Source organism: Bidens hawaiensis, unplaced genomic scaffold, assembly GCF_021521415.1.
Source record: "Bidens hawaiensis isolate Kalapana, Puna unplaced genomic scaffold, B.hawaiensis_p1.1 tig00010300_1, whole genome shotgun sequence".
NCBI lineage: Eukaryota > Viridiplantae > Streptophyta > Magnoliopsida > Asterales > Asteraceae > Bidens > Bidens hawaiensis.
In genome coordinates, this window is record NW_027491779.1 from 532,719 (window position 1) to 557,893 (window position 25,175).

Consider the following 25,175-nt stretch of genomic DNA (forward strand, 5'->3'; position numbering starts at 1 on the left):
TTTGGATGTTCACGACCAGGTTTAATTAATTCACGTTTGGCATGAAGAATTTCAAAAGCTAAGAACGTTGTATGTGTTACCCTTTATTTATCTTCTTAATTTTCAAGTATGTTATTTCAATTTTCATTTATGAAAATGGGTCATTTAGAAATGTTTCGATTTGCTTTGGCTCGGATCAAAACGGGTCATTTTAAAATGATATCAGTAAGTTCTGGTCAACGAGTCAATATAAAAAGGTATCAATTTCATTCTTGTTTCAACGGGTCTTTTTAAAATCATATCGATTTGGGTCATTCGCAAAACGTATTGATTTGATTCTAGTCAAAACATGCCACTTTAAAAAAGTTTCGATTTGGTTCTGGTTTTTAAATGCGCTTTGGACGTGCTTCAGTTTATCAGAGTGCAAAACTTTTCGCATGAAATGTAAAAATAGGATCTGTAGTCAGTTAGTCACTTTGTTTGTTAGATTAGTGTATGAATGTTTATGTCATCAATTGTGTCCCCGGTCTAGGAATAAAAAAGCCTGAATCATTCTTGAATTGATGCTAAAAACACCAAGTTTGAATTAATATCAACGTTAAGGTTTTAGTTGTTTTATCCTAAAAACACCAAGTTTGAAATGTTTTGAAAACCAAACCAACCACCAACAAAACAGAAGACAGTGAGAGAGAGAGAGAGAGAGGCGGCGCCCTATCACTGATTCGTTCCTCTTATTATTATTATCCAACACTGCCTGCCTTATTATATTCCTCCTCCATTTCATTTCATTTCATTTGGGATTTCATTTGGGATTTTATTCCCCACCGTTGGGTCAGTCATGTTTTAATTATGGATCTTGTTGTCTTGTCTTCCCAAGCTGTCTGTCCGGACACATGTCGATTTCAGGTTAGGCCTTTCACATTCGCATTTGTTTCTTTCATCGGATTAATTACATAAAATGTAATGTAACTATTATTACTCTCCTTGTATTTTTGTGGTGGTGAAATTGCTCAGGATCATTTCATTTGTATGCTATGTTTTAGTATCTTGCAGCCATTGGTATTATGTTTATACTTTGTATATTTTCTTTTAGGGCACACAAATAAGTTTAATTTTTTTTCTCTTTGGTAGATATGTTTGATATTGGTGTGAAACATTCTTGTGTTGGCTAATCGCGTGTCACTGTGTGACGAAAAACTTTTGTCTTAGTAAATGATGATGGCGATTCATGCCGTATTGCTAGCATTCCGGTTGGGCGTTCTTTTTCAAATATATTTTATTATAGTATTAATTGAAAATGGAATAAATCGTGCCCCATTGTTTCCTTGTTGAGCATCATGTTATGGAATTAGGATAGATATGTAAAGTTATTATTATTATCCCAATATTTGATACAAGGTTTTCATTTAAGCATCTGTATTGTTATTGTTATTGTTGATGTTTGTAGGATTGCTTGAGAAGCATAAACAAGAGCTTGAGAGTTTAACCCTAACATCGCACCCTTTTAAAACATTGAAGTTATTCGTTGTGGCTGTTGCTCAGTATTTACAAAAATCACTCATATACCTTTTAACACATGGCGTTTGGCTTATGCTTCTAGTCATCGTCACGGTTGCAGGGGTAGTATTGTTTCTCTCTGCAGATGGGCCCCACGCAACGGTACATGTGTTTTAATTTTTTAACTTAATAAATGCATTCATTTGTAATCAAAATCTAATCTTTGTAGCATGTTGAAGAGCTTCTTAAATATATAAGATTTGGATTGTGGTGGATAGCTCTCGGTGTTGCGTCTTCTATTGGTCTTGGTGAGCTCATATAAGCAACCATTTTTATTAATCTATTTCGTTTACCATATTTATTGTTTATAATATATTTGTATGATTATCTCTTGGATATATTCTCTCATTTTATTATACCCTATAAATACAGGGTCACAGTTCTGATACCATAAAAGTGTTTATGGTATTGATTAATTGATAAACCTAATGCAAACTATGACCCAGTATTTATAGGGTATATTACAATGAGAGAATATCTCCAATAGATAATTCTACAGAAATATAATTAAAATAAATATGGTAAATTTTCTTATTACATACCGACTTAGGGGTGTGCCTGGCTTGTTTTTGGGCTCAAACTGAAATGAAAATCCAGCCTTTTGGATTTTTGAAAACCACTGAGTTTTGGTTTTTTCGGTGTTTCAATTTGGGTTTTAAAATTTTGGGCCGAAAAAAATGTCTCAAAATAATGAATTTGGGTCTAAACATTTGGTCTAGTTTTATTGTGTTAATTGATCATTACACATTTGGTCCTAAAATTTTGATGCTACCCATTTATTGATTTCTTTTAAATTTAAAAATCAGTATTTTTGGTTATGGTTCAGTTTTTAGTTGATAACCGAGAAACAAAAACCAACCTGTCGGTTTTTTATTGGGTTCGGTTATTCGTTTGGTTATTTCTGTTTTGTGCACACTCCTACTACATACCTTTAAAGTTGGCAACTAGTGTTTAATTATATTATCTTTTTCGTATTTAATTAGGATCTGGTTTGCACACCTTTGTTCTATATTTGGGCCCACATATTGCATTCTTTACAATAAAAGCAATGCAATGTGGTAGAGTTGATATTAAGAGTGCGGTTTATGATACGATACAATTAAACCGAAGCCCTTTGTGGCTTAAGAAAGATTGTTCCGAGTTTGGGCCCGCGTTGTTCTTATCCTCACATGAGGGGGTTCGGGTCCCGGTTACTAGCATATTGCCGCAAGTACAAGTGGAAGCTATTCTTTGGGGGCTTGGAACCGCATTAGGGGAACTCCCGCCATATTTTATATCAAGGGCAGGTTTGTTAATTTTCCTAGATCTCATTCCCTTTTAAGATTCATAAAAATGTTGAGATTTCAGATATACTATCAGGCTTTGGTATATGGCTTTTATATCTTAGTGTAAAAAACCGTGAGGGGCTATTCTGTGTACAATTAAATGACTCAATATGCTTTATTTACAACGAGATGCCTTGTATTTTCATCTGTTTCATATATCTAATCCTTTTATCGATTTAAGTTTCATAATTTCTTCATCCCTTTGGTTGTTATTACATATAAGCCTCCTGCAGGCCTTAAGTTTGACCAATTTCTTCTCAGAAGTACATAAGACCTTAAGTTTGACCATAATTTGACCCACAAGTATATGAGACTCTAGTTTGACCAAATTATGATTCAGAAGTACATGAGTATCAACCCTATGTTTGACCAGTTTTGACCCATAAGTACACGAGATCTTAATTTTGACGCAGAAGTACATGTTCCCCTAATGTTGACCAATTTTGACCCAGATACTCTGATGGTGATCTATTTTTACCCTAATTTAGCTGGATAAAAGCTTAAGCTGCATTAGTTTGGACAGCTTGAATGGCATTATTAGAATTTAGTAGTTTCTTTATATTGAAAGTGATATTATTTAAATGTTTATAAATAGCTTATTCTCCCAGTTATGTGAAAAACTGTGTAGTGTTAAATAGTGCGTGTTGCGTAATCTTTGAAGTTGAAAATGTGAAGACCAAATTACGTTAAAGCCATTAAAAAAATTAAAATGCATAGTGCCAACTGCCAAGTTTGTAAAGTGACGTCTTTTATTTTATTTTATTTGTACTTTTTGCAGCAAGTATCTCAGGTGAGAAAATAGATGCTGCAGAAGAACTAGAAGCATCTTCATCAGATAATAATCACGGAGTTGAATCAATCTTAAATCGTATGAAACGCTGGTTCCTGTTACATGCACAATATTTGAACTTTTTCACCATTTTGGTGCTTGCTTCGGTTAGTTTTGAACTTTCAGTTCCATGTTTATCTATTATCACACTTATTAATTAATTAACTTTGTATAATTACCTCATCTGTAGGTGCCTAATCCTCTGTTTGACCTAGCTGGCATAATGTGTGGTCAGTTTGGAATTCCGTTTTGGGAGTTTTTTCTCGCGACCCTTATCGGGAAGGCTATTGTCAAAACTCACATTCAGGTATATAAAAGATTTTGTTTATAAATGACCAAAAAGGACAATAAGAAGTAATTATGATATGCATTGGCAGACGGTATTTATCATCTCAGTGTGCAACAACCAACTTCTTGATTGGATAGAAAATGAGTTAATATGGGTGCTTAGTTTTATTCCCGGGGTGGCTTCTGCACTGCCAAATATTGTGGCTAAATTGCATGCAATGAAGGAGAAATATATGGCCGCCCCTCTGCCTGTCACATCAAATATCAAGGTAAGACTGTGAGCCTGACCTCTATTTTACTACTGAATTATAATTTTTTCAGGGAAAATACCCAAAATGTTCATATTAGAAAAGCGGTTCAAAGTCGTCCACTTGGCTAAATTCGTCGTATTTGTAAGTTAGTTATACGCTATGTAGTTAGTTGATTTGAGTTAAGGATGAACTAAACAGGAAACAAGGTCAAACGGGCTGAAAAGTGCAAACAAATGCATAGATATGTCATAAATGGTTTTTACAACATTATTTACTCGTTAAATTCAGAAAGACAGATAAACATATGCATATATTACAACTTCTAATGGTTATATATTTTGCAGGTTAAATCATGGGATTTATCCTTTGCTTCAGTTTGGAACTCGATCGTGTGGCTAATGTTGTTAAACTTTTTTGTGAAGATTGTGAACTCGACAGCACAGAGGTATCTAAAGAAGCAGCAAGAAAAAGAAATGGCTGCTTTAAAAAAGAAATTGGAAGAGGAGGATAGTCATTAGTTAGTTTCTGTTAGTTAGAAAAAACAAGTAGCTATTTTTGAATATTATGAAGTGGAAACAAAAAATCCACAACAGAAAAGAATCCATGCTCACATTTTTTGTACCCATTTACAGTAACAATAGTTGCAGACCTTAAACTGACAATTGAGTTTTGGATACATGTTTGGTTTACATACTACGTAGGTGGTAATTTTGGCCCATTGATTTATCAGAATAGACAATGAAATAGATCCTAACCAAAGTAAGCATGGCCAATGAAATGCTGACATCCTTAGATTTCACTAGGCACCAAATGAGTTTACACGACTTGGCTAATATTGTTGTCCAACACAAGTTTTATGCGATTTGGGAATGAGCGACTTTGTAATAATAGTAAGGCCAAGGTGGTTACTCGCCTTCAGGATTAAGCACCAACTAACGCAGTTGCGACACACGTCCTAATGTTGTTTTGCCAACTCCATTTTTCTTGATATTCCGAGCAGGTTATTGGCTTATTCCATCTGGTTAGGAACTATAATAAATATGCATTATACATATATGTATTTACATTATACAAGATTCTAATACAGAGGGAACCATATTTAAGTTAAATCCTTACATGGAAATTAACAAAGAAATAGACAAACATATAACCTGACAAACAACTAACTAATTCATCTATCATTCTCGCTTGTGTCGTGTCGAGTCAACTCAACCTCGTTCCATTTTGACATGCACAAAAAACGACGAATCGCCACCTTCTGATTATTCAACTACTACAAACAGTATATATATCATGTAAGGAAGGCATTTATCAAGCTACTGTAATCTTTTTAAATTTAGAAATTATTCACCTTACAACTCATCTAACTTGCTACACAACTGATGATGATAATCCACTACTATTGCTTCATACTTCAACTAGAAATACAAAATAAACAATAAAGTTGCAAATCATAACTTAAATAAGTAACAGAACCCACGAAGAAACAAATTAGCCTTACAAATTTCTTTTCCGTAGTAACATTGAAAACCCTTTACTGAAAAACTCATTGGACCCCACAGGTGGATTTGAGCCTGAGACCTCCGATACGATACAAGGCTAATTAGGCTTATATTTTACAGAATGAAACCCGGGTTTTGGAACCTTCTTCTTCTTAAGCTTGATCTTCACCATCACACCATTGTTGATCACAGACTGAACCACATTCAAAAGCTTTCCCTCCAATTTCGCCCCCTTTCTCGGCGTATAAACCACATTATGAATATCGTCAGCCAACGCCCTTTGGGCCAACACCTTCCCCACAGCAGCACAAGCCGCATGACTCTTAGTCGAGCCCAAATCAAACTTCATGTCCTTGGAAATCGAATGCGCGACCGCCACCACGTTACTCATGGCACGATGCACGACACACGCACGAACCGACCCTTTCGATACATAAACATCCAAACAAAATGGCTCATGGTATGGCCCTGTAACCTGATTAAAAGTCAAAACCCTTTTCTTCTTTTCAATAAAAAGTCTGTCATCCGACTTCCTCCGTTCAACGTTTCCATGGTTTCGTTTGGGTTCAAGTTCTCCGACTTTGTCTTCTGGTTTTGTAAGCTTGGACTTGGTTTTGGAAGATTTATTTTTATGGAAATTGTAATTATACTCCTCATACTCCTTTGAATCTTTATCAAGTTTATAGAACAGCTTTCCACATATTCTCAAATCATCAAACCCTAGGTCATCTAAATTTGGGTGGTCAAGGTTAAGGTTACTAACCCCTTTATTATTATTATTATTATTATGATGAAAAGGTAAGGAGCTTAAACCAGTTGAAAGTTGCCAGGTGTCGTTATCAATATTGTAATTATTATTGGAGTGAAGAGCAGTTTGAATTTTAGAAATAGAAGGGTGTAAGGTGGTAAATGAAAGAGTGTGTTTGATGGGTTGAAACTGGTACCTTGTGATTGCTCTTCTGATGAACATCCAGGTCATGTTGGTTGGTTGAATATTTTGAAGGTTTTCAGAGAAGCATTACGTCCAACAGTTGGTGTGGTTGATTAAAAACCACCACAATCACCTCCAGGTCATGAATCGTGTGTGTTTTACAACAAAAACCAGAGGCAAATCGTTGGGGGGGTTTTCCGAATAATCAAAGCATAAACAGGTCCATTGGTCCTCGTTGTTTCTAGGTGTTTTGGGGCTGGGGTTCAAGCGAGAGGGCTATAGTGTAGTGGTGGTGGTGGTGGTGGTGGTGGTGGTTTGTGGCTTTTTGAATATCGGTACCGATAATATCAATGATATTGACCGATATTGAACTAATATTTGACCAATATATCACCGATATTCCTGATATCTATGTTTTAAGTTTTAATTATCAAATTTTAGGGTTTAATGTTAGTGTTTTAAGTCTTAATCAATCCTTACTTGCTACGATTGTTAGTATTTTACAATTTGTAAAAGGTTAATTTGTTAATGGTATGAGACTATACTGAGTTATTAATGTTAAAATTGCTATATATATGAATTTTACATGAAGTTAAACTACCGATATCTCACTGCGATAACCGATATTTTAGATATCGGTCCTTGACCGATATCCGATATTTTTCCGCATTAACTGCTTAGTCACAGCCCAATCTTTATTAAAATAATAATACGAGTATCTATTTTTTCTATCTACACACCCAACCCTACTCAATTTTTAACACACATTCACAATCCATCCCAACTTAAAAAAAATATTTTTAACGAAGTCCGTTTTTAATAAATTTTATGTCGGAATGTTCATAATTTTTTTTTATGAAATGTCGTGTATTTAATTATTTTTTTAGCTCGAATATTAAAAGTTAATTGAATAATTAAGTTATTGGAGATTAGTTTAAATTGCAATATGAGTTTCCTCTACCAAACTTGATTGCTTTATTTTCTTTTTTTAATTTTTTTTAACTTTGGGTCCTCCAATCTCATTATGAGATTGCCAATAGAAGTAATCTTAGGGTATGGTGGATTGGTATAGATGGTGGTTTCTGGTGGTGCCGGTGTAAGAGAAAGAGACTGTGTGTAATAATTACATTTTATTTTTAACAATAAGAACCAATTTGTTGTTGTTGTTGTTATTATGTTAGTTTGTATAATTGTTTGGTGTTATTATTTGTTCGTATTTTCTTATTTTCGATTATGAAACATTATAAGTATTTGTTGATTCACATTTTGTTGTTATCATTAGGTTTTTTTCTTATGATGGGTCCTGACAGGCATGCTCACACTCGAACCCTTCTCAAAAGATCAAGGTCGGTCGGCGGTGCATCCCGCTAGGAGGATCCCGCCAATCAGCTTCCTTGCGCCTTACGGGTTTACTCACCCGTTGACTCGCACACATGTCAGACTCCTTGGTCCGTGTTTCAAGACGGGCCGAATGGGGTGCCTACAGGCCGGTGTCAGGAGCACGCAGGTGCCGAAGCACGCCGTGACGGCGCGCGCTGCCAACCACGATCGGCACAGTATTTGTTGTTGATTTTGATTATTTTGTTGTTATTATTAGGTTTTCTCTTTTTATAAAACATTGTTTATGTAGATTGTTATTGTTCCATACGTACTCATTTTTGATAGATTAGTATTGTTAACGTTTCATGTTAGTATAACTTTGTACATGAACCTTCATCTGTGTGTGTGTGTTTCAGATTATAATATTATTTAATATTTTATTTTAAGTACGAGTAAAAGACTAAAATATCCTTATGTGCGGAGTTTAATTTGTTAGTGGAAAGGACGAACAATGCAATGAACTTTAAGTATAAAGGATGTTTTCTGTCATTAAGTTTGCTAAATGACAACCATTAAAAGCACGTGTAAACATAAATAACTAGTTTTGCTATTCCGTCAACAAAATATCATGAACCGCTTATTTATACGGAGTTTTATGAGTTTTTTTTACTTAAATAGGTGAAGAAAAAAAAATATTTATCAAAATCAATAATTTGAAAAGTATTTACACAAACTTATTTTTTTTTCTCACTTTTAATCTTATTTAATATCTTATTAAATGTTCTATATAAAAAGCATAGATAGAAAACTAAAATTGAAATAATAAAACTTTTACGTTTTGTTTTCATTTAGTTCAAAATAAACTATTCAAAAAATGTTTTTGGAAACAATTTCTTATATTCAATAACTAGATTTAGAGCCTGTGTAACACACAGATAATCCAAATATTAAAGTTATAAATAAAGTAAATATAACTAAATAATGTATATAGAAAAATGTTTGTATCAATACTATGTGTATATAAATTGATTTTATTTATATCACAAAATTATTTTTATTAAAATGAATGTCATAAAAAAATAATGCATGTGCAAAAACACACCTAAGAACGCCCCGTCTATTGAAAACTTCATTCTCAGTATCATATTTGTATAATTGAAAGAATTTTGGTTATGAATCAATTTCGGAGAAGACTTCTCATATAATAATAGTTTTGAACTACACCATGAAAAATATTTTGATAAGTTTGAATGGCCTTCTTAACTTTTCCATAATGATAACATAAAGAATAACACGTTAACCAGTTCAATTTTATGAATGTTTTGATTCACTTGAGCATAATTTTGTATGACATATTTCACAAACAACATGATGATCACCATTGAAGGAAAAATCAATGTTGACACACATGTTGTAAATTTAATAAAAGTTAGAATCATTGATAGGCTTGGAGATGGCATGCCGGAAATGTTCGTCATCTTTCTTAGATTTAATAGTCATAGGGAAAGTACTTAATTTTCCAAATCCTGAATCTTTTGATTATTTAAAAAAATGTCATTGAAAATGAATTCAAAGCCACGTTCAAAATTCAAACTGTCATTTTGTTGACATTTTCAAGTCAAAACTTTGAACCCCTGGCAAGTTTGATGATAATCTATTTACATTCACAAACTTTTAAAAATAATCAGATTACTCGTTTTTACTGTAACAAATTTTGAGTCAAATGTAGTTAATTTGTACCAAACAATCTATTTACCAACTTTTGACCCATAACAAACAAATTTAAGTTCTTCAAAAATCCGAAACAATCATTTATAAAAAAAAATAAGAAACTAAGTTTGGTAAACTTTATTATATATGAAAGTTATCGGTATATACAATCCTTACATTTTAAAAAATATATAGTTTACTAAATTATCCGAAAAACAATTGGATATATTTAAAGCATAATATATTTATTATTTATAAATTTATATGACAATGTACAAAAAAATTCAATAGATACATGGATTGATTTTAGAAAATGGATCAAATTTTAAGCATATATTTATTATTTAATGATTAAGAAAATTGTTTCGTAAAATGATAGTATATTGGTATTATTTATATTTTTTTATTTACAATCTTCAACAATATACATAGTATAATATGTTAAGAATAACATTTGAAATTATATTCTTTTCAATCTTTACAAACACGGTTAGTTCACCAAGTATGTTTTAGAGTATATTATAACAACGTATAGTAGTATAGAGGTAAGGTACCAAAAGGACCCAAATACCCTTAAGTATCACCCGCGGGTCAATAGGAAGCTCCCAATGAGACACCCACGGAACGTATGGATCACCCGCATAACTGTGTAAAGGAAGAACGTCCTTGTACCACACGCGGAAGCATCCAGGCACCCTCAGACGTCATCCGTGGGATAGCACATCTACCCCCCAAGATGACCGGAAGGAAATGCTAGCAGGACAGCTGTAAATGACCGTCTCCTTTCTAGAAGATTTACCAAGATACTTTCTTGGGCAATACGTGATCTCTCAACCAATGGATAGAAGACACCTAGCCAGGTTGTTATAACCGTGCACATGGCCAGGAATTAACTCACCCTATTATAAAGCGACGCGTGTCCAGGTTGTTATACCCATGCAAATGCAACGTATAGCTCAACCTATCAGAAGAGGACACGCGTCCAGGTGGTTGCGAGAGTATCTTCTAGAAAGGGACAGCTGGCCCAATCACATTCTCACATCCTTCGGCTATAAATAGTTAAATACCCTCTCCATCTACATGAGGTACACATTCACTCTCAAGTATCTACTCTCAATACTCAAGTACTTTCTCTTCTTAAGAACTGTACTTATTCTCACGCCGGAGGGTGGTTACGGGAAGACCCCCCCCCCCCTCTTGTCCTTCCCGTAACGAGCTCACTGTGTCTGTTTTGCAGGTTCCGGTCACTGGACTTTAGGAAGTTATGCTCATATCGTGTTGGTTGTTGTTGTATCCTACCCGGTTGACTCATTAGATCCAAGACCCATTGAGGGAATTGGATCAGTGTTTCTTCATTGGCGCCATCCATTTTGGTGTTAGAACTGCACAAGCTTTTGTTGGTTTTTTGGTTCGTACGATATGAGTAAGCTTCATGAGGGGCCGAAGGGAACTCCTGTACCTATTTCACGAATCACTGATACTGAAGCACCTGTTGGCTTTACTTCAAATGTATTCGCATGCATCACGACACTTGGAAGTTCCAATCCATATGACCTAGGACATGCCACGACTCCAGTGGGTCCTACTCTGACGGACCTAGGGCATGTCACAGCGCCAGGAGGTTCCAGATCTGGCAATCCCGGGCGAATGACGAAAGAAACTCGCCGGACTCACTCAGAATTAGCTCTGGAAGACGATTCTGACGAGTCCGAACCGGCGGGAACTCACCATCGTAGTTCCAAAACTAGGGGACCCTTGTCTCCTGACGAGTGGTTCCGTATCCAACAAGAAAAGGTTGTAGCGGAGTATGAGCGACAAGTATGTGAAGAGCAACTCCAGGCTCGTACTCTAAATTATGAGGAATCTCCCAGGAAGTTTCTTTCCCCTCCTCCAACAGCGAGGAGTAGTCAGATCCGTCATAGCGTTCAGACGGAGAGAGATCCTAGGGAAGTTTGGAGACAGCATGACCGTCCTCGTATGGTCATGCGTGTGCCATCTTACCTTGACGAGTATGCCAGTTACGACCCGTCATACCGTCCGGGTGATATCAGTTATTACAGTGGCGATAGCCGCCTTCATTTGCACGAAGGAACTAACCGTCCGCATGCGGTAGTTCGCCAGGCGGGTTATCACAGTGATGTTGAGGAAGACTTTCCTAAGCCATACTGCCCGGCTGCGTTCGCTGAAAAATCAATGTTCATTGCATGAATTGCAGCTGCCCCGTTTCCAGTCAATGCTAAAATTCCAACATCCGTAGAGAATTATGAAGGGATGACTGATCCCCGTGATCACTTACTGAACTTTGTGGCTGTGGGAGGAGACAGCGGTTGGACTCTCCCATACTGGTGCCACATGTTCGCATTAACTTTTACTGGTGCAGCGCGAGAGTGGTTTAAAAAGCTTCCGGATGGACAAATCAAGAGCTGGGATGACTTTGTAGCAAAATTTTCCCAGCACTTTAGTCAGCAGAAAAAACACACTCGAGATCCGACCGAAATATTGAACGTTGTTAGGCGGAATAATGAGTCTATCGAAGACTTCATTACCCGTTTCAATAATGAAAGTCTTAATATTGGCGGAGTAAGTGAAGATATGTTGCGGGGAACTTTTCGCAAGAATGTAAAAAGTGATGAATTATTTTGGACATTAACTGGAAGAGATGGAATGCCCAAGTCTTGGGATGAAATTATGATTGCGGCAAAGTTGTTCGCAAGAACCCAAAAGACTTTGGCAACCAATAATCAGAAACAGAACTTGAAAGTCGAATTCCAGACTCCGCGACCGAACAAGCAGGAAAAAGGAACTATTTGGTCTAGACTCCAGCCGTCCGCGGAGGCGTCTAAGTTATTTGATGCCAGATCCTTGATTGGCAATAAAAACAAAGCAGGCTCCTCGACTCGAGGCTCAAACAATTGGACTCCACTTTCAAAGACTCCCACTGAAATCCTTACTACGGAGAATGTGAATTTCAGGAAACCACAGCCACTCACAAGGAGATCGTTCCTTGATACCAAGAAACATTATTCGTTCCATGACGACATCGGTCACAATACGAACGAGTGTGTTGCTCTAAAAAAATGAGATTGAGGCGGCTGTGAAAACAGGGAAACTTGGACATTTGGTCAAAGGTGGAAAACCTGGGATTGGTAAGGCTCCCGCGTGAGATAACCAGGGCCCGCCCAAAAAGCAAGTGAAAGATTTAAACGTTCATATGATTCAAGGTGGACACAAGGTTGGCGGGAAGATGAGAGAATTCCTGGATGAAGAGTGGAAAAATGAGCCTGTGATTTTTCCACGAGTCAAAGAAGGCACTTGCAACAAGAATCCTTTGATCATCACCGCTCTTTTTGGCCATTACCGCTCACAGTACGTTTTCTTCGACACTGGTAGCACGTTGGATATAATTTACGAGCAGTGCTTTGAGCAGCTAGATGAAGAAGATAAGGAGAATTTGAAACCCATTCATGCTCCTGTATCTAGATTTGGAGGCAAGATAATGCACCCGCGAGGGGTGATATCCTTTCCGGCCACTCTCAGTTACGGAATCCATTCAAGAACCGAAGAGGTCGAGTTTTTGGTCTTACCAGCAACATCAAAGCATGACATTATCTTGGGTCGGGAAGCGATCGGTGACTTCAATGCCCATCCTTCTACAGCACACGGTGCAGTCGGAGTTCCGACTCGCACTGGTGTGGCTATCATTCATATCAATCGCCATTGCTTAGCGATAGAAAGTTCTAAGCCCAGCAAAGTTTCGAAGCAAGCTAGGTAAACCGAACCCGAGAAATGGGTGCTAAAAAAAATTCTCATATCAAACTTTAACAATTGGACCCGTTATCTCTGAGATAGTAAGGACGTTTTTGAAGCAGTTACTGGCAAAAAGTGTTGACGTCTTCGCGTGGCAGCCCGCGGACATGACCGGGGTCCTGCGAAAGAATGCTGAACACAAGTTGCGAGTAAACCCAGCGTTTACTCCAAAAGAAGCTTAAGATGGGCCAGAACAAACGAAAGCAATGAATGACCAAGTTCAGGACCTCTTACATGCTGGAATCATCCGCCTAATACAATACTAGACTTGGGTCACCAATCCAGTCATTGTCCCTAAAAGCAATGGGACATGGCGGATGTGCATAGATTTCAAGGATATAAGCAAGGTGTGTCCCAAAGACTGTTATCCATTGCCGGAAATCGACCTCAAAGTTGATGTTGTAGCCCCATTCAAATTCAAGTGTTTCTTAGATGTCTACAAAGGCTATCATCAAATCCGCATGGCGTCGGGGCATGAAGATAATACAGCGTTCCGCACAGACCAAGGCACATTCTGTTATAATATGATGCCATTTAGTTTAAAAAACGCGGGTGCTACATATTAGCGGTTGATGGACGAAGCATTTAAGAAACGGATTGGTCGGAACTTGGATGTTTATATGGATGATCTCGTAATCAAAAGCATTGAGGAAGATCAGTTGCTGAGAGACATCGAAGAAACATTTGAAACTTTGAGAAGCATTAACATGAAGCTAACTCCAGCCAAGTGTTCCTTTCGGATGGAAGAAGGGAAATTTCTTGGAGTAATTGTTACAGGCGCGAGTTTTAAGGCCAACCCGGATAAAGTCTAGGCAGTAGCCCGCATGCCTTCCCCTTCGTCCCTTAAGGAAGTACAGACACTCAACAGAAGATTGGTTGCACTGAACAGATTCTTAGTAAATCATGCAGCCAAATCTTACCCGTTTGTTTCAACTTTGAGAAATTTCCTCAAGAAGGCACATTTCAAGTGGACCGCGAAAGTTGAACAAGCATTACTAGAGGTCAAAAATGCTTAATGGAGCTTCCTACCCTAACCGCACCGTACGCGGGTGAACCTCTGACACTATATTTGTCTGCAACAGACATTGCCATTGGAGCCGTGCTACTGACGGACAGAAAAAATTTCCAAACACCAATCTATTATGTTAGTAGGACGTTGACAGATCCAGAAACCAGGTACTCAATGCTCGAGAAATTGGTTCTGGCGCTGGTCTATGCTGCCAGGTGACTCCGCAGGTATTTCCAGGGTCACCCCATCAACGTGCTGACAGGATACAGACTCAAGAATGTGTTAAGCAAACCTGAATTGTCTGGGCGATTGGCGAAATGGGCCATCGAACTGGGTGAACGCGCCGAATACAAACTCAGACCAGCAATAAAAGGGCAAGTTCTAGCGGACTTCGTCACAGAGGTTCCGTAGCATAAAGAAAAAGAATGTTTAGTTGAACAACAACCCCAAGTACCTCCGCAATAAGGACAAGTCTGGTCATTGTTCATGGATGGAGCATCCAGTAGCGAGGCATCTGGCGCAGACCTCAGGCTAGTCAATCCCGAGGGCCATGAGTTTACATACGCCATCAAGTTAGACTTTAAAAGTACTAACAACGAGGCGGAATATGAAGCTTTTCTGGCAGGCCTAAGGATAGCTAAAAAACTTTTTGTAAAGCCCTTAGAAGCGCGGGTGGATTCCATGCTGATAGCAGGGCAGATCAATGGGACTTATGAAGCAAAAAACAATGTAATGGTTTCGTATCTGTCGCAGGCGAAGGACTTGATTCTTCAGTTCTCCTCGTTCAAAATTGTTCACATTAAGAGAAGTGAGAACAAGTCGGCGGACGCCCTTAGCAAATTGGCTTCAACGAACTTCAAGCACTTTGCTAAAGACATTCGTATTGAAGTCTTAGATCGCTCATCCATCCCGCAGAATCAATTTCTGGTAATCCAAACTGGTGTAGAATCCTGGATGACACCAATTATGGCTTACTTGTCATCAGGAGTCCTACCAGAAGAGAAGGCCGTGGCTCGGAAGACAAAACACAAAGCCTTGAACTATTAGATGAACGCTGGCGTTTTATATCGACGTTCCTTCCTTGGCCCACTACTTAGATGTGTGGATACCGAAGACGCGAACTACTTAATCTGAGAAGTTCATTAAAGCATTTGTGGTCTTCACGCGGCACCAAGAATGGTCGTAGCAAAGCTTATGAATGTTGGATACTACTGGCCGGGAATGCACCTAGATGCTGTATAGGAAATCAAGAAATGTGATTCATGTCAGCGTCATGCTCCCAACACATTGCGACCAAAGAATGAACTTGTTCCAGTTACTTCCGCTTGGCCGTTCCAGAAATGGGCTATTGACATCATTGGACCATTCCGTGAAGCCCCGGGACGTGTCAAATTTCTAATCGTGGCCATTGATTACTTCACAAAGTGGGTGGAAGCCAAACCAATCGCATCCATTACGGCATCAAGTGTCAAGAAATCCCTTTGGGAATTCATAATTGCCGATTTGGCCTTCCACTAGAACTTGTGAGTGACAATGGAACCCAATTTGTGGATGGCGGGCTACAAGAATAGTTGAAAGAACTTCATGTCACTCAGATTTTCAAATCTGTGGCTCATGCGCAAGCGAACGGTCAGGTCGAACGGACCAACCGGACAATAAAAGAAGGGATTAAGGCGAGGTTAGGCACTAAACGAACCGGCTGGGTCGACGAACTGCCCCATGTACTTTGGGCCTTTCGCACCCAGAAGAATTCAAGTAATTCTGAAACGCCATTCAGTTTAACCTATGGCACCGAAGCCATGATCCCGGCTAAAATCGGGGTTCCATCCGCACGAACTCTAATAATCGATGATAATGATAAAGAGTTACGAATGAACCTCAACCTTCTCGAAGAAAGAAGGGAATTGGCATCGATCCGCGAGCATAACTATAAACGCCAATTGCAAAAATATTATGACTCGTGGTTCAAAAAATGCATGTTTGATGCGGGAGACTTTGTCTTCTGCAGTAATGAATCTTCAGGCCAAGAGCCCCCGGGCAAGTTGGCCCCAACTTGGGAAGGCCCTAACAAGGTTAAACAAGTGTTATCCAAGGGTTCTTACAAGTTAGAAAAGTTGGACGGGACCGAGGTCCCTAGAACTTGGAATGTGGCATAGCTAAAGAAATGTTACATCTAACAAGACATGTTACCTTTTTTTTATTGGCCTGCGTGCCTAGTAGATTAATGAAAGACATGTAATGTCATCTCTTGTAATTTCGTTTGGCTTATGCCTTGTTTATGAAAGTCTGTTAATTCCATATTCTAATCTTATGTAATACACATGTTCTAGTTCGCGTACCAGATGAAATTCATACGTCCGAACAGAAGAAATGATGTAATCCTTTATTGACAAATAAGAAGATCCTACAAACACTTATATTATGAAGAATAAAACAAAGTGTACCGGATGAAATAAACTTCTTATAAATGTACAAAAGGGATTACAAAAAGATGTCAGTTACAAAGAAGACATACTTATGCAGAAATACAAGACTATAATTATCGTACAACATCTTCGTCTTCTTCTTGGTCATTATCCTCAGTCGCAAGGAGCTCCTTCAACTGTTCCACTCCATCTTCTTGATCTGCAAGCTCGATGATTTGATCTTCAATTGATAACTTCAAATTGTCAAAAATCTTCGTCTTCTTATCAAGAATTTTGGCAGTGTCCTGGCCGTGCAAGACGTATTCCTCGAGAATTCGGTTTTCTTCAGCAAATTTGAAACCTTCCCGGAAACCCGCTTGACGGCCAGCTTGAGAAGACGCGATCAGAAGTGTGGCGAGACAGTTGCCAAGCTCATCGCTCTTCCGGATGTGGGCAATGACTTGTTAACATAAAAGACATAAGCAGGCTTTCTAGGCATAACTATTATCTACAAAGAATTTGAAAGAAAGTGAGAGTCACCTTGGGAACTCCTTCAGCCAACAACCATTTTTTATCCGCCTTTGCTCGGATGAGTTCCATCGTGTGCTAGGCGTAGTCCAAGGCTTACTCCCTGTTCTTGGCAGCAAAAGTGGCAAGGCATTCATCTTTGGTGGCTGACTCAGCCTTCAAAGTCTTAACGAGCTCATCACGTTCATCCAGTTGTTGCTGGAGAGCAATTTTGGCTTCCTCAACAACAGACCGGCAAGCTTTCTCCGCCTCCAGTGCCGTCTTGGCGTCTGCCAACTGACGTTCAGCGTTATCAGCGGCCAGGAGATTGTCATTGGCTTCCTTCTCCGCCTGGGTTGCCCTATTCTCCGTTTCCTCCCACTCTTCATCCATGCCCAACCAGTCTTGGCATAATTCTTGAGTGGTAGAGACAGTGTTGGCTAGGCTGTAAGAGTAGGAGTTCAATAACTCCTGGCGTTGGCGCCCGTGCTGACGTTCCCTCTCCGTAGGAGGAAGACTCCCTTGCAGGTATTCCTGGAAAATGTCCACGTCATAAAAAGTCGAGTCTTGGCGTAAAGACCAACGCGGACGATGCATCGAGGAGTCCTTCCCATGCTAATACGATGACGCTTTTGGGCCACGGCCGTAAGCACTAATCCCTCCTTGATCCTTAAAACGATAGGAAAATTGGAAAGGTGAAGAAACAACGGGGTCTTTTAAGTTATCTTCTTTCTTACCTCCTGAAGGAGGGGTATCTGCGATAACTACCGGATCCTGCACACCTGTCGGCGGAGATGTTGGCGGTGTGGCAGGCGGTGTTGATCCTCTCGGACCAGAAAAATCCTCAGAAGATTTCTTCAGGAACTCTGCAAAGGAACATGTTTATATCAGCAACATACTTCAAGAAAATGAAAAAGCAATTATTAATGCTTAAAAGTTATCGAAGTCACCTGAAGAATCATCGGTGGGTGCAAGTTGTTGAAGACGGGCTGCTAGCTTCGTCTTCATCGGCTTCTGGGCAACGGAAGGCTTGGATGGCGCCTTTCGCTTGCCAGACGCCTTGGAAACACCCGCATCAACTGCTGGACGATCACCGTCGTTGATAACATCATCAGTCGCTCGATGTTCATCTCCTCTAGTGATGTCAGCCCCCTCGTCACCTGTCACCTTTTTGGTGATTAGAACCTGATTCCGCTTGCGGGTCAGACCTACAGTCGGATGTAGGATGCTTAATGTTTCAGTACCACTAACTGATATTCCTTCTTCGCGGGATGATGACTCCTCGCTAGACGAGAGAAGTACTATCACCCCGCTAGAAGTAGCAGCGGTAATTGGTCGGGGTTTCAAAATTCCCTCACCTTTTTCAACGAACTCCTCACCTTTAGCATACTTCGCTTCGAAAACCACAGGTTCCAAGCGGATCGTGGAGAAGAACAAGAAATTGTTGCTAGTACGCTCAAGGATGGGCGCGTCCTTTGGATCAATCGGACGACGCACCATAAGACCTTCCTCATGGTCTAGGAGCATACTAAAGACGAAACCCTCACCAGCATAAACGAAATCAACAGTCAGAATTTAGGCTGAACCCTTAAAAAGCAAAAAACAAACTTACTTTTGTTGGGTTTTTCGTAATATGGCTCCAAGTCGGGAAACGGCCATAGACGACTCATCATGAGAGCCACCAATGCTCCCTTATGTATCGCACGCATGGGAGTGGGTGTGCGAATCAGAGTCTCGAACCACGACAGGTTCACCTCTGTTGTAGCGCGGACCACGGGAAGCCCTTCTTCGGCCTTCCGATATGTCATCTCGAAAGGAATCACGTCCTCCCGGATCCAAAAGAACTTGGGCTTCCACTCGTGGAGACTCCGATACCACTCAGTACCAATGGGTCCCTTCCTGGTGGTAGACCAACTGTACCACCCATCCCAGTTAGCAATCTTATAGAAGATGGCGAACCGACCTACAGTAGGCTCTATGTTGTGAGCCTGACAACAAAATTCGAAGTGTCGAATTCTCAGCATCCCAAAGGGATGGGTCTGCGATAAGTGGATCTCGTAGGTCGTCAAGACGGACTGCATAAACTTCATCACAGGCAACCTGAAGTTCCCGGTAGTGAATTGGTCCGCAAACACGGCCATCTTCTTCGCTGGCGGTTTAGTGGCGACTGACCCGTCCGCCGGATACTCGGGTTCCCACTTATGCGCTAAGCCATAGATGTTGATGATGTCTTTGTAATCCCTTTCCTTCCAATGGAGAACAACGGTATCTATGGAGGGGTCACTTTTCTTCTCTTTACCCATCGTAGATTAGAGAATGATTAGATGACAATACTAATTGAAAATCTCAAATCTGGAGTTGAGAAAAGGTGGGAGAATTAGAACGAGATAAGAATCAATAAGAGGTGGGATATGGCCTATTTATACACATCGCAATTAATGTGATTGGTCATGCGCCAGTGGAGAGAGAAAATATAGCCCAATGGGAGGCTGACACGTCAGGCGGGAAAGACGAAAAAGCAAAAACAGACTGTCAAAAGACGTATACACGTCTTATCAGTTATCTTGCGACATTTCTCTTTCCTCCATGTCATTACTCTCATGCCACTTGCAAAATTCAAATATGGTTAATTAGAAAATATCTCACAAGTTGTTATCCCAACACGAAACAATACAAAACTCACAAGAAAATATCTAAAATATGATTTCTTTTCATTCATGATTGAGAAATAATTACAATATATGAAAAGAAATTACAAGTTTAAAAATCTAGTCTAAGGGTCCTGGGCGGACGTGTCCTCAGGAGATGTAGGCGGACTATCTTCCGTCCATTCCCCCAGGTACTCCTTCAACCGCTCCACACCGTCGTCAGCCACTGCAAATTCCAGAAGCATGCCCTCCAAGGGAAATGATAAATTGTCATATTCATGAAGGCGCATGTCATATTCTTGGCCAACATTCCGTCCGTGTAGTGGGTGTTCTTCAAATGGACGACCGGCTTGGGTATAACCCATTCCCTCGTTAAAGCCCAACACGCGACCAGAATTGGAAGAAGCAGCAAGCAAGAGAGCCAAGCTATCGGTTAACTCTGTTCCCTCCTTGATATGCCTAATAACCTGTGGAAGAAAGACAGATTCAGTAAAAATTGATAGCAACAATACTATGGGCAACAGCGGAAGAGTGGCGTAACATACCGCGTTAAGACTTTGGCCCAGCAGCCAATGTTGTTCCCTCTCCGCCCGCTCCGCCCTTTCCTGGAGTTCATGGAACCCGTCAGCTATATTTTGTTTTTCATTTAAAGATTCTGCTGCACGGGCTTCCGCTTCATCACGCGCCTGCAGAAGCGCGTCGTAGGCGGCTTGCATATCATCAGCTCATTTTTCATTAAGAGCCGCCCGCTCCTTCTGCACCTTTGATTCCGTCTCGAGCTCTTGGATAGGGACGCCTTGGCGGACCACTTGTTCTTCTAAGGCTGAACTGTGTTGGTGCATGATGTCAGTAGTTCAGTATCTTGTGTTTTGTATGTGTCTGTAATCGTTTTAGATTGTTTGTTTGGTTTTGAATATTGTTTTGTATAAGTTCGCCTGGGATGTAAGCGAACTTGTGAAGCGAATTTATCACAACTTCGCCTAGTATGTTAGGCGAAGTTGTCGAGGTCTATTTAAACCTCCACTTCGGCTTAAAAGGTGAAGTTTTTCCAGAACGTGGGTCAGTGATTATTGATATCACGTGTTGAAGCTTGGCAATATATCGAGTTTAAAGTATTACCCTGTGTGTTTGTTCTATTGATTCAACGTGTTATCTATCTTACACTCGTATCGTATTACGTGGGGATTCCGCACCCTAGTGTTACGAGATATTCCTGTGTAGATCCGGCTGGGAACCTACAATTGGTATCAGAGCATTTGCTCGTGATTGTGTGGTTCGGGATTATCACACGGGTGTTAAGATCGTTCCGTTCGACTATTCGCGGAATGAGTTTACGTTGAAATACCGAGTTTTTGTGTCTTGCCCATATTCCACCATCAAATATACCCCAAACACCTTCGCATACCTCGCAATACACCCAGCTAAAACCTGCAAAACCTCGTGTTCATCAAGCGAAGTTGCCATCAACTTACGTAGGGTTTAAGTGAACTTATAGGGTTTAAGCGAAGTTACTGAAGCAAAGTTAATAAAAGGCGAAGTTATTAGCGAGGTTGAGTGTTCGGCGAAGTTAAGCTTCAAGCGAAGTTGTTATCTGCTTACTGTTCACAAAAAGTATATTTTTTTTTAATTTTGAGTCTTGTTTCTTTCAACTATGACTTCAATAAACATCACAGAACTGGTAAAGATGGAGGTTGAAGCCGGTTCAGCAACTAAAGCTCCAAAACTGCTTAAGGGTACCGATTTCGTTGCATGGAAAGATCGGTTTGAACATTATGTGAAGTATCAAGATGCTAAGATGTGGGTTTGCATTCAAGACGGGTACATTCCACCAACATCCTTGTTTGAAGGTCGTGAACAGATTAAAAAGTACAGTAAAATGGAAGAGGATGAAAAGAAAATGTATGAGGCAGAGAGTAAAGCGCATGCAGCTATAACAATGGCACTTCCACAAGAGATTCTCCATACTTTCAAAAAATACAAAACTGCTAGAGAACTATGGGAAGCGCTAGAAAATAGATATGAAGGTAATGTTGGGATACGTACCTCCAAGACAAAACTGCTTAAGACTCAATTCTCCGTATTCAAGTATCTGAAAAACGAATCACTTGATGATATTATCACACGATATTATCATTTGATGACCGAACTAAATAATTACTCCATTGAATACAAGGAAGAAGAGGTAGTAGAGAAACTTCTTGATGCTCTCCCACCGAAATGGGAAATGTACACTGTTCTGATGAGAAAGGATAAAGACTTTGCCAAGATTGATTTGGAAACAGTGGTCAATAAGTTACGAAATTTTGAACTTAACATGGTTAGGAAGGAGACACCAACTGATCAGGTTCAGGATTCGGGAATGTATGGTGCGAAATTCACTCCAAGCTCAAGTTCAAAATCAGATTCCTCTGCCTACTACTCAAAGGGAGAATCAAACTCAACTCAAGATGGTCATGTGATTCTCAATATGGATGGTGACGTATGTTTCGTAGCTGGAGGTAGTAATCCTTCAAAACCTCAAGCCACAACTGGAAATTTCTCATCAAATGTTCCAAGCTATAACTACTCACAGATGCCCATGAGTGTTAAATTAGCTGAACAACAGTTTGCTATCTATGCATCCTTCATTGCATCGTATGAGAAATACATCAAAGGTAAAATAGTCGACCCTGCAACTTTGGATGAAGACTATGATCAGATCGATGCTGATGATTTGGAAGAGATGGACCTGCAGTGGCAGATGGCTATGATAGTAAGAAGGGTAAAGAGATTCATGAAGAAAACGGGTAGAAAGTTCGTTGGAGAAAGACCAGGGTTTGATAAATCAAAGGTTCGATGTTACAACTGTCAACAAAATGGTCACTTCGCTAAGGAATGTACAAATGAGAGAGTCGAACGAAGTCAGACCAGGCCTGCACAACATAATGGGGGTGGTAGTGAAAATAATGCTATGGTATCTCAACAGAACGGTCGATACAACTGGAATATAAAAGTTGAGGAGATGTTCGAACAGGCAAATCTGGTAAACATTGAAACTGGAGGAAGTGAGAGGGAGACGGGAGAAAATCAAGCATATATGGCAGAAGTGAACGATCAACTCTCTGAGGTAAGTTCTGAACTTCATTGTGAACAACGTAAAAACCTGTCTGAACAATTGAAAACATTAACTGATCAGTTTATTAGTTTGGACACACAATTTAAAACCTTAAAAGAAGATCATCACTATACTAAAACTAGAGAAAACAGTTACTCGGTAAAAATAAAAGCTAGTGAAAAGGATATCAGAAGTCTTAATGTCACTCTAGCTGAAAAAATACAAGTAATTGATATCAGTTATGAAGTTTTAGAAGAAAAAACCAAACTAATTGCTGAAAGGGATAAACAGATAGCTGATTACCAGGTAAAAGTGGTGGAACTGAATAGAAAAATTGAACAATTTAGAAATTCTTCTAATATGTTAGATCACATAATCAGTGTCCAAAGTTCCCCGGTTAACAAAGGGAGAATTGGATTCTCTGAAGTTCCACCACCATACAACAATAACTATACTTATGATCCTAGTGATCAGCAATCTGCGAATGTTGAGATTAGTCAGACAGTTCCAATCAAAGTTTCTACTAAAGAAACTGAAGTTAATAAGAGCAAAACGAGTAAGTCAAGTTCTAATGTTGCGATTTCTGTCCCTAGCTCTGCCTCATCAAATTCGGACAAGTCATCCGAATTGGGTGAGATAAAAGAAGAGGTTGTGTTACTAAAACGTGGGGAGGAATATAAGCCCGATGAAAAGAAATCTTCCCTAAATCCGTTCGTCCCACCATATGTTAGACAAACGGGTAGTAACGCAACCTCGACGTCTGCAACAACTATTGAGACGAAAGTTCAAAACAGAAGTTGTTTCAGATGCAATAAAGTTGGATACCTTGTTTCTGATTGTCCTCTAAAACAGAGAAAATTTAGAGGTATGAGGCCTCCGAAAACTGAGAATAAAACGAATACTAATTATGATGCTGATAAGAATGTGAACACACCAAAATTCAGTCATTGGACTAATCCAAGACTTCAAAAAAATCAGTCTCGTTTTTTCCCAGTAAATTACCAAACCTACAATTATAATTCAGTTAATTCTCGAAGGTTTGGATGGCCTCATAGCCAGTCCTCTAGAAGGTTTCCTTTCAGAACTAACAGAATCCACCCTCAAACTGACTTTGGGCAACCAAAGTACTGGATGCCTGACAACAGATTTAATCGACCCAAGACCAGTAGGTCTTGGGTCCCCAGATTTTAATCTTTTTCTTTTATTGTGCAGGAACAATCAAACAGGACTGTAAACAATATGTGGGTTGTTGACAGTGGCTGTTCCCGGCACATGACTGGTAAAAAGAAATTGTTACGTGACTGGAAATCTGTTCAAGGAGGAAGGGTTAGTTTCGCTGGAGAGAGTGGAGGAAGAATCAGTGGTATTGGAACTATGACGAATGGAAGAATGAAGTTAGAGAAGGTGAATTTTGTGGAAGAGTTGAAGCATAACTTGTTGAGTGTATCTCAGATTTGTGACAAAGAATACACGGTGCATTTTACTAAAAATGAGGCAATCGTTCTTTATCCTGGTTTCAAGATATCAGAGGACTGGGTAGTGATGAAAGCTCCAAGAAAAAGAACATGTATGTAATGGATATGAGGTCAACTGAGATGACAACAAAAGAGTCATGTCTTCTGTCAAAGGCAACTGAGTCTGAGTCTGAGTTATGGCATCGAAGAATGGGACATATACATCTTCGCAAAATGAATTACATTGTCAAGAATGGGCTGGTACTTGGAGTTCCCTTGAAGAATTTTAACTTTGAAGATCAATGCTTGTCGTGCAAGAAAGGAAAGCAACACAAAAAGACTCATCACTCCAAGAAGGTTAACTCAATTGTCAGCACCCTAGACCTACTGCACATGGATCTCTTTGGTCCTGTGAATGTAAAGAGTCTAGGTGGAACGTCATACTGCTTGGTTGTAACCGATGATTACTCTCGATATTCTTGGGTATACTTTCTGAAGGCAAAAGATGAGACAGTTCAGTTGGTGATTAACTTGATTACCAAGGTTGAAAATATTGTTG

At 39.4% G+C, this 25,175-nt stretch overlaps 3 protein-coding genes across 3 annotated transcripts; 2 read left to right on the forward strand and 1 right to left on the reverse strand.

Moving 5' to 3' along the window:
• Nucleotides 1-835: 835 nt before the first annotated feature.
• LOC143534700 (vacuole membrane protein KMS1-like) lies at nucleotides 836-4,828 on the forward strand. Its single transcript, XM_077029130.1, has 8 exons — nucleotides 836-885; nucleotides 1,427-1,638; nucleotides 1,706-1,784; nucleotides 2,520-2,822; nucleotides 3,640-3,797; nucleotides 3,881-3,997; nucleotides 4,068-4,247; nucleotides 4,574-4,828. Exons 1-8 carry the CDS (start codon nucleotides 873-875, stop codon nucleotides 4,745-4,747), a joined length of 1,236 nt encoding a protein of 411 aa, XP_076885245.1. The 5' UTR covers nucleotides 836-872; the 3' UTR covers nucleotides 4,748-4,828.
• A 753-nt stretch (nucleotides 4,829-5,581) lies between these two features.
• LOC143534704 (uncharacterized) lies at nucleotides 5,582-6,710 on the reverse strand. The gene is made up of 3 exons (XM_077029134.1): nucleotides 6,545-6,710; nucleotides 5,850-6,460; nucleotides 5,582-5,647 (listed from the first exon to the last, which is right to left on the reverse strand). Exons 1-3 carry the CDS (start codon nucleotides 6,708-6,710, stop codon nucleotides 5,582-5,584), a joined length of 843 nt encoding a protein of 280 aa, XP_076885249.1.
• Nucleotides 6,711-11,963: 5,253 nt separating this feature from the next.
• On the forward strand, nucleotides 11,964-12,773 carry LOC143534706 (uncharacterized). The gene has a single exon (XM_077029135.1). The coding sequence runs from the start codon at nucleotides 11,964-11,966 to the stop codon at nucleotides 12,771-12,773; it is 810 nt and encodes a 269-aa protein (XP_076885250.1).
• The last annotated feature ends 12,402 nt before the right edge of the window (nucleotides 12,774-25,175 follow it).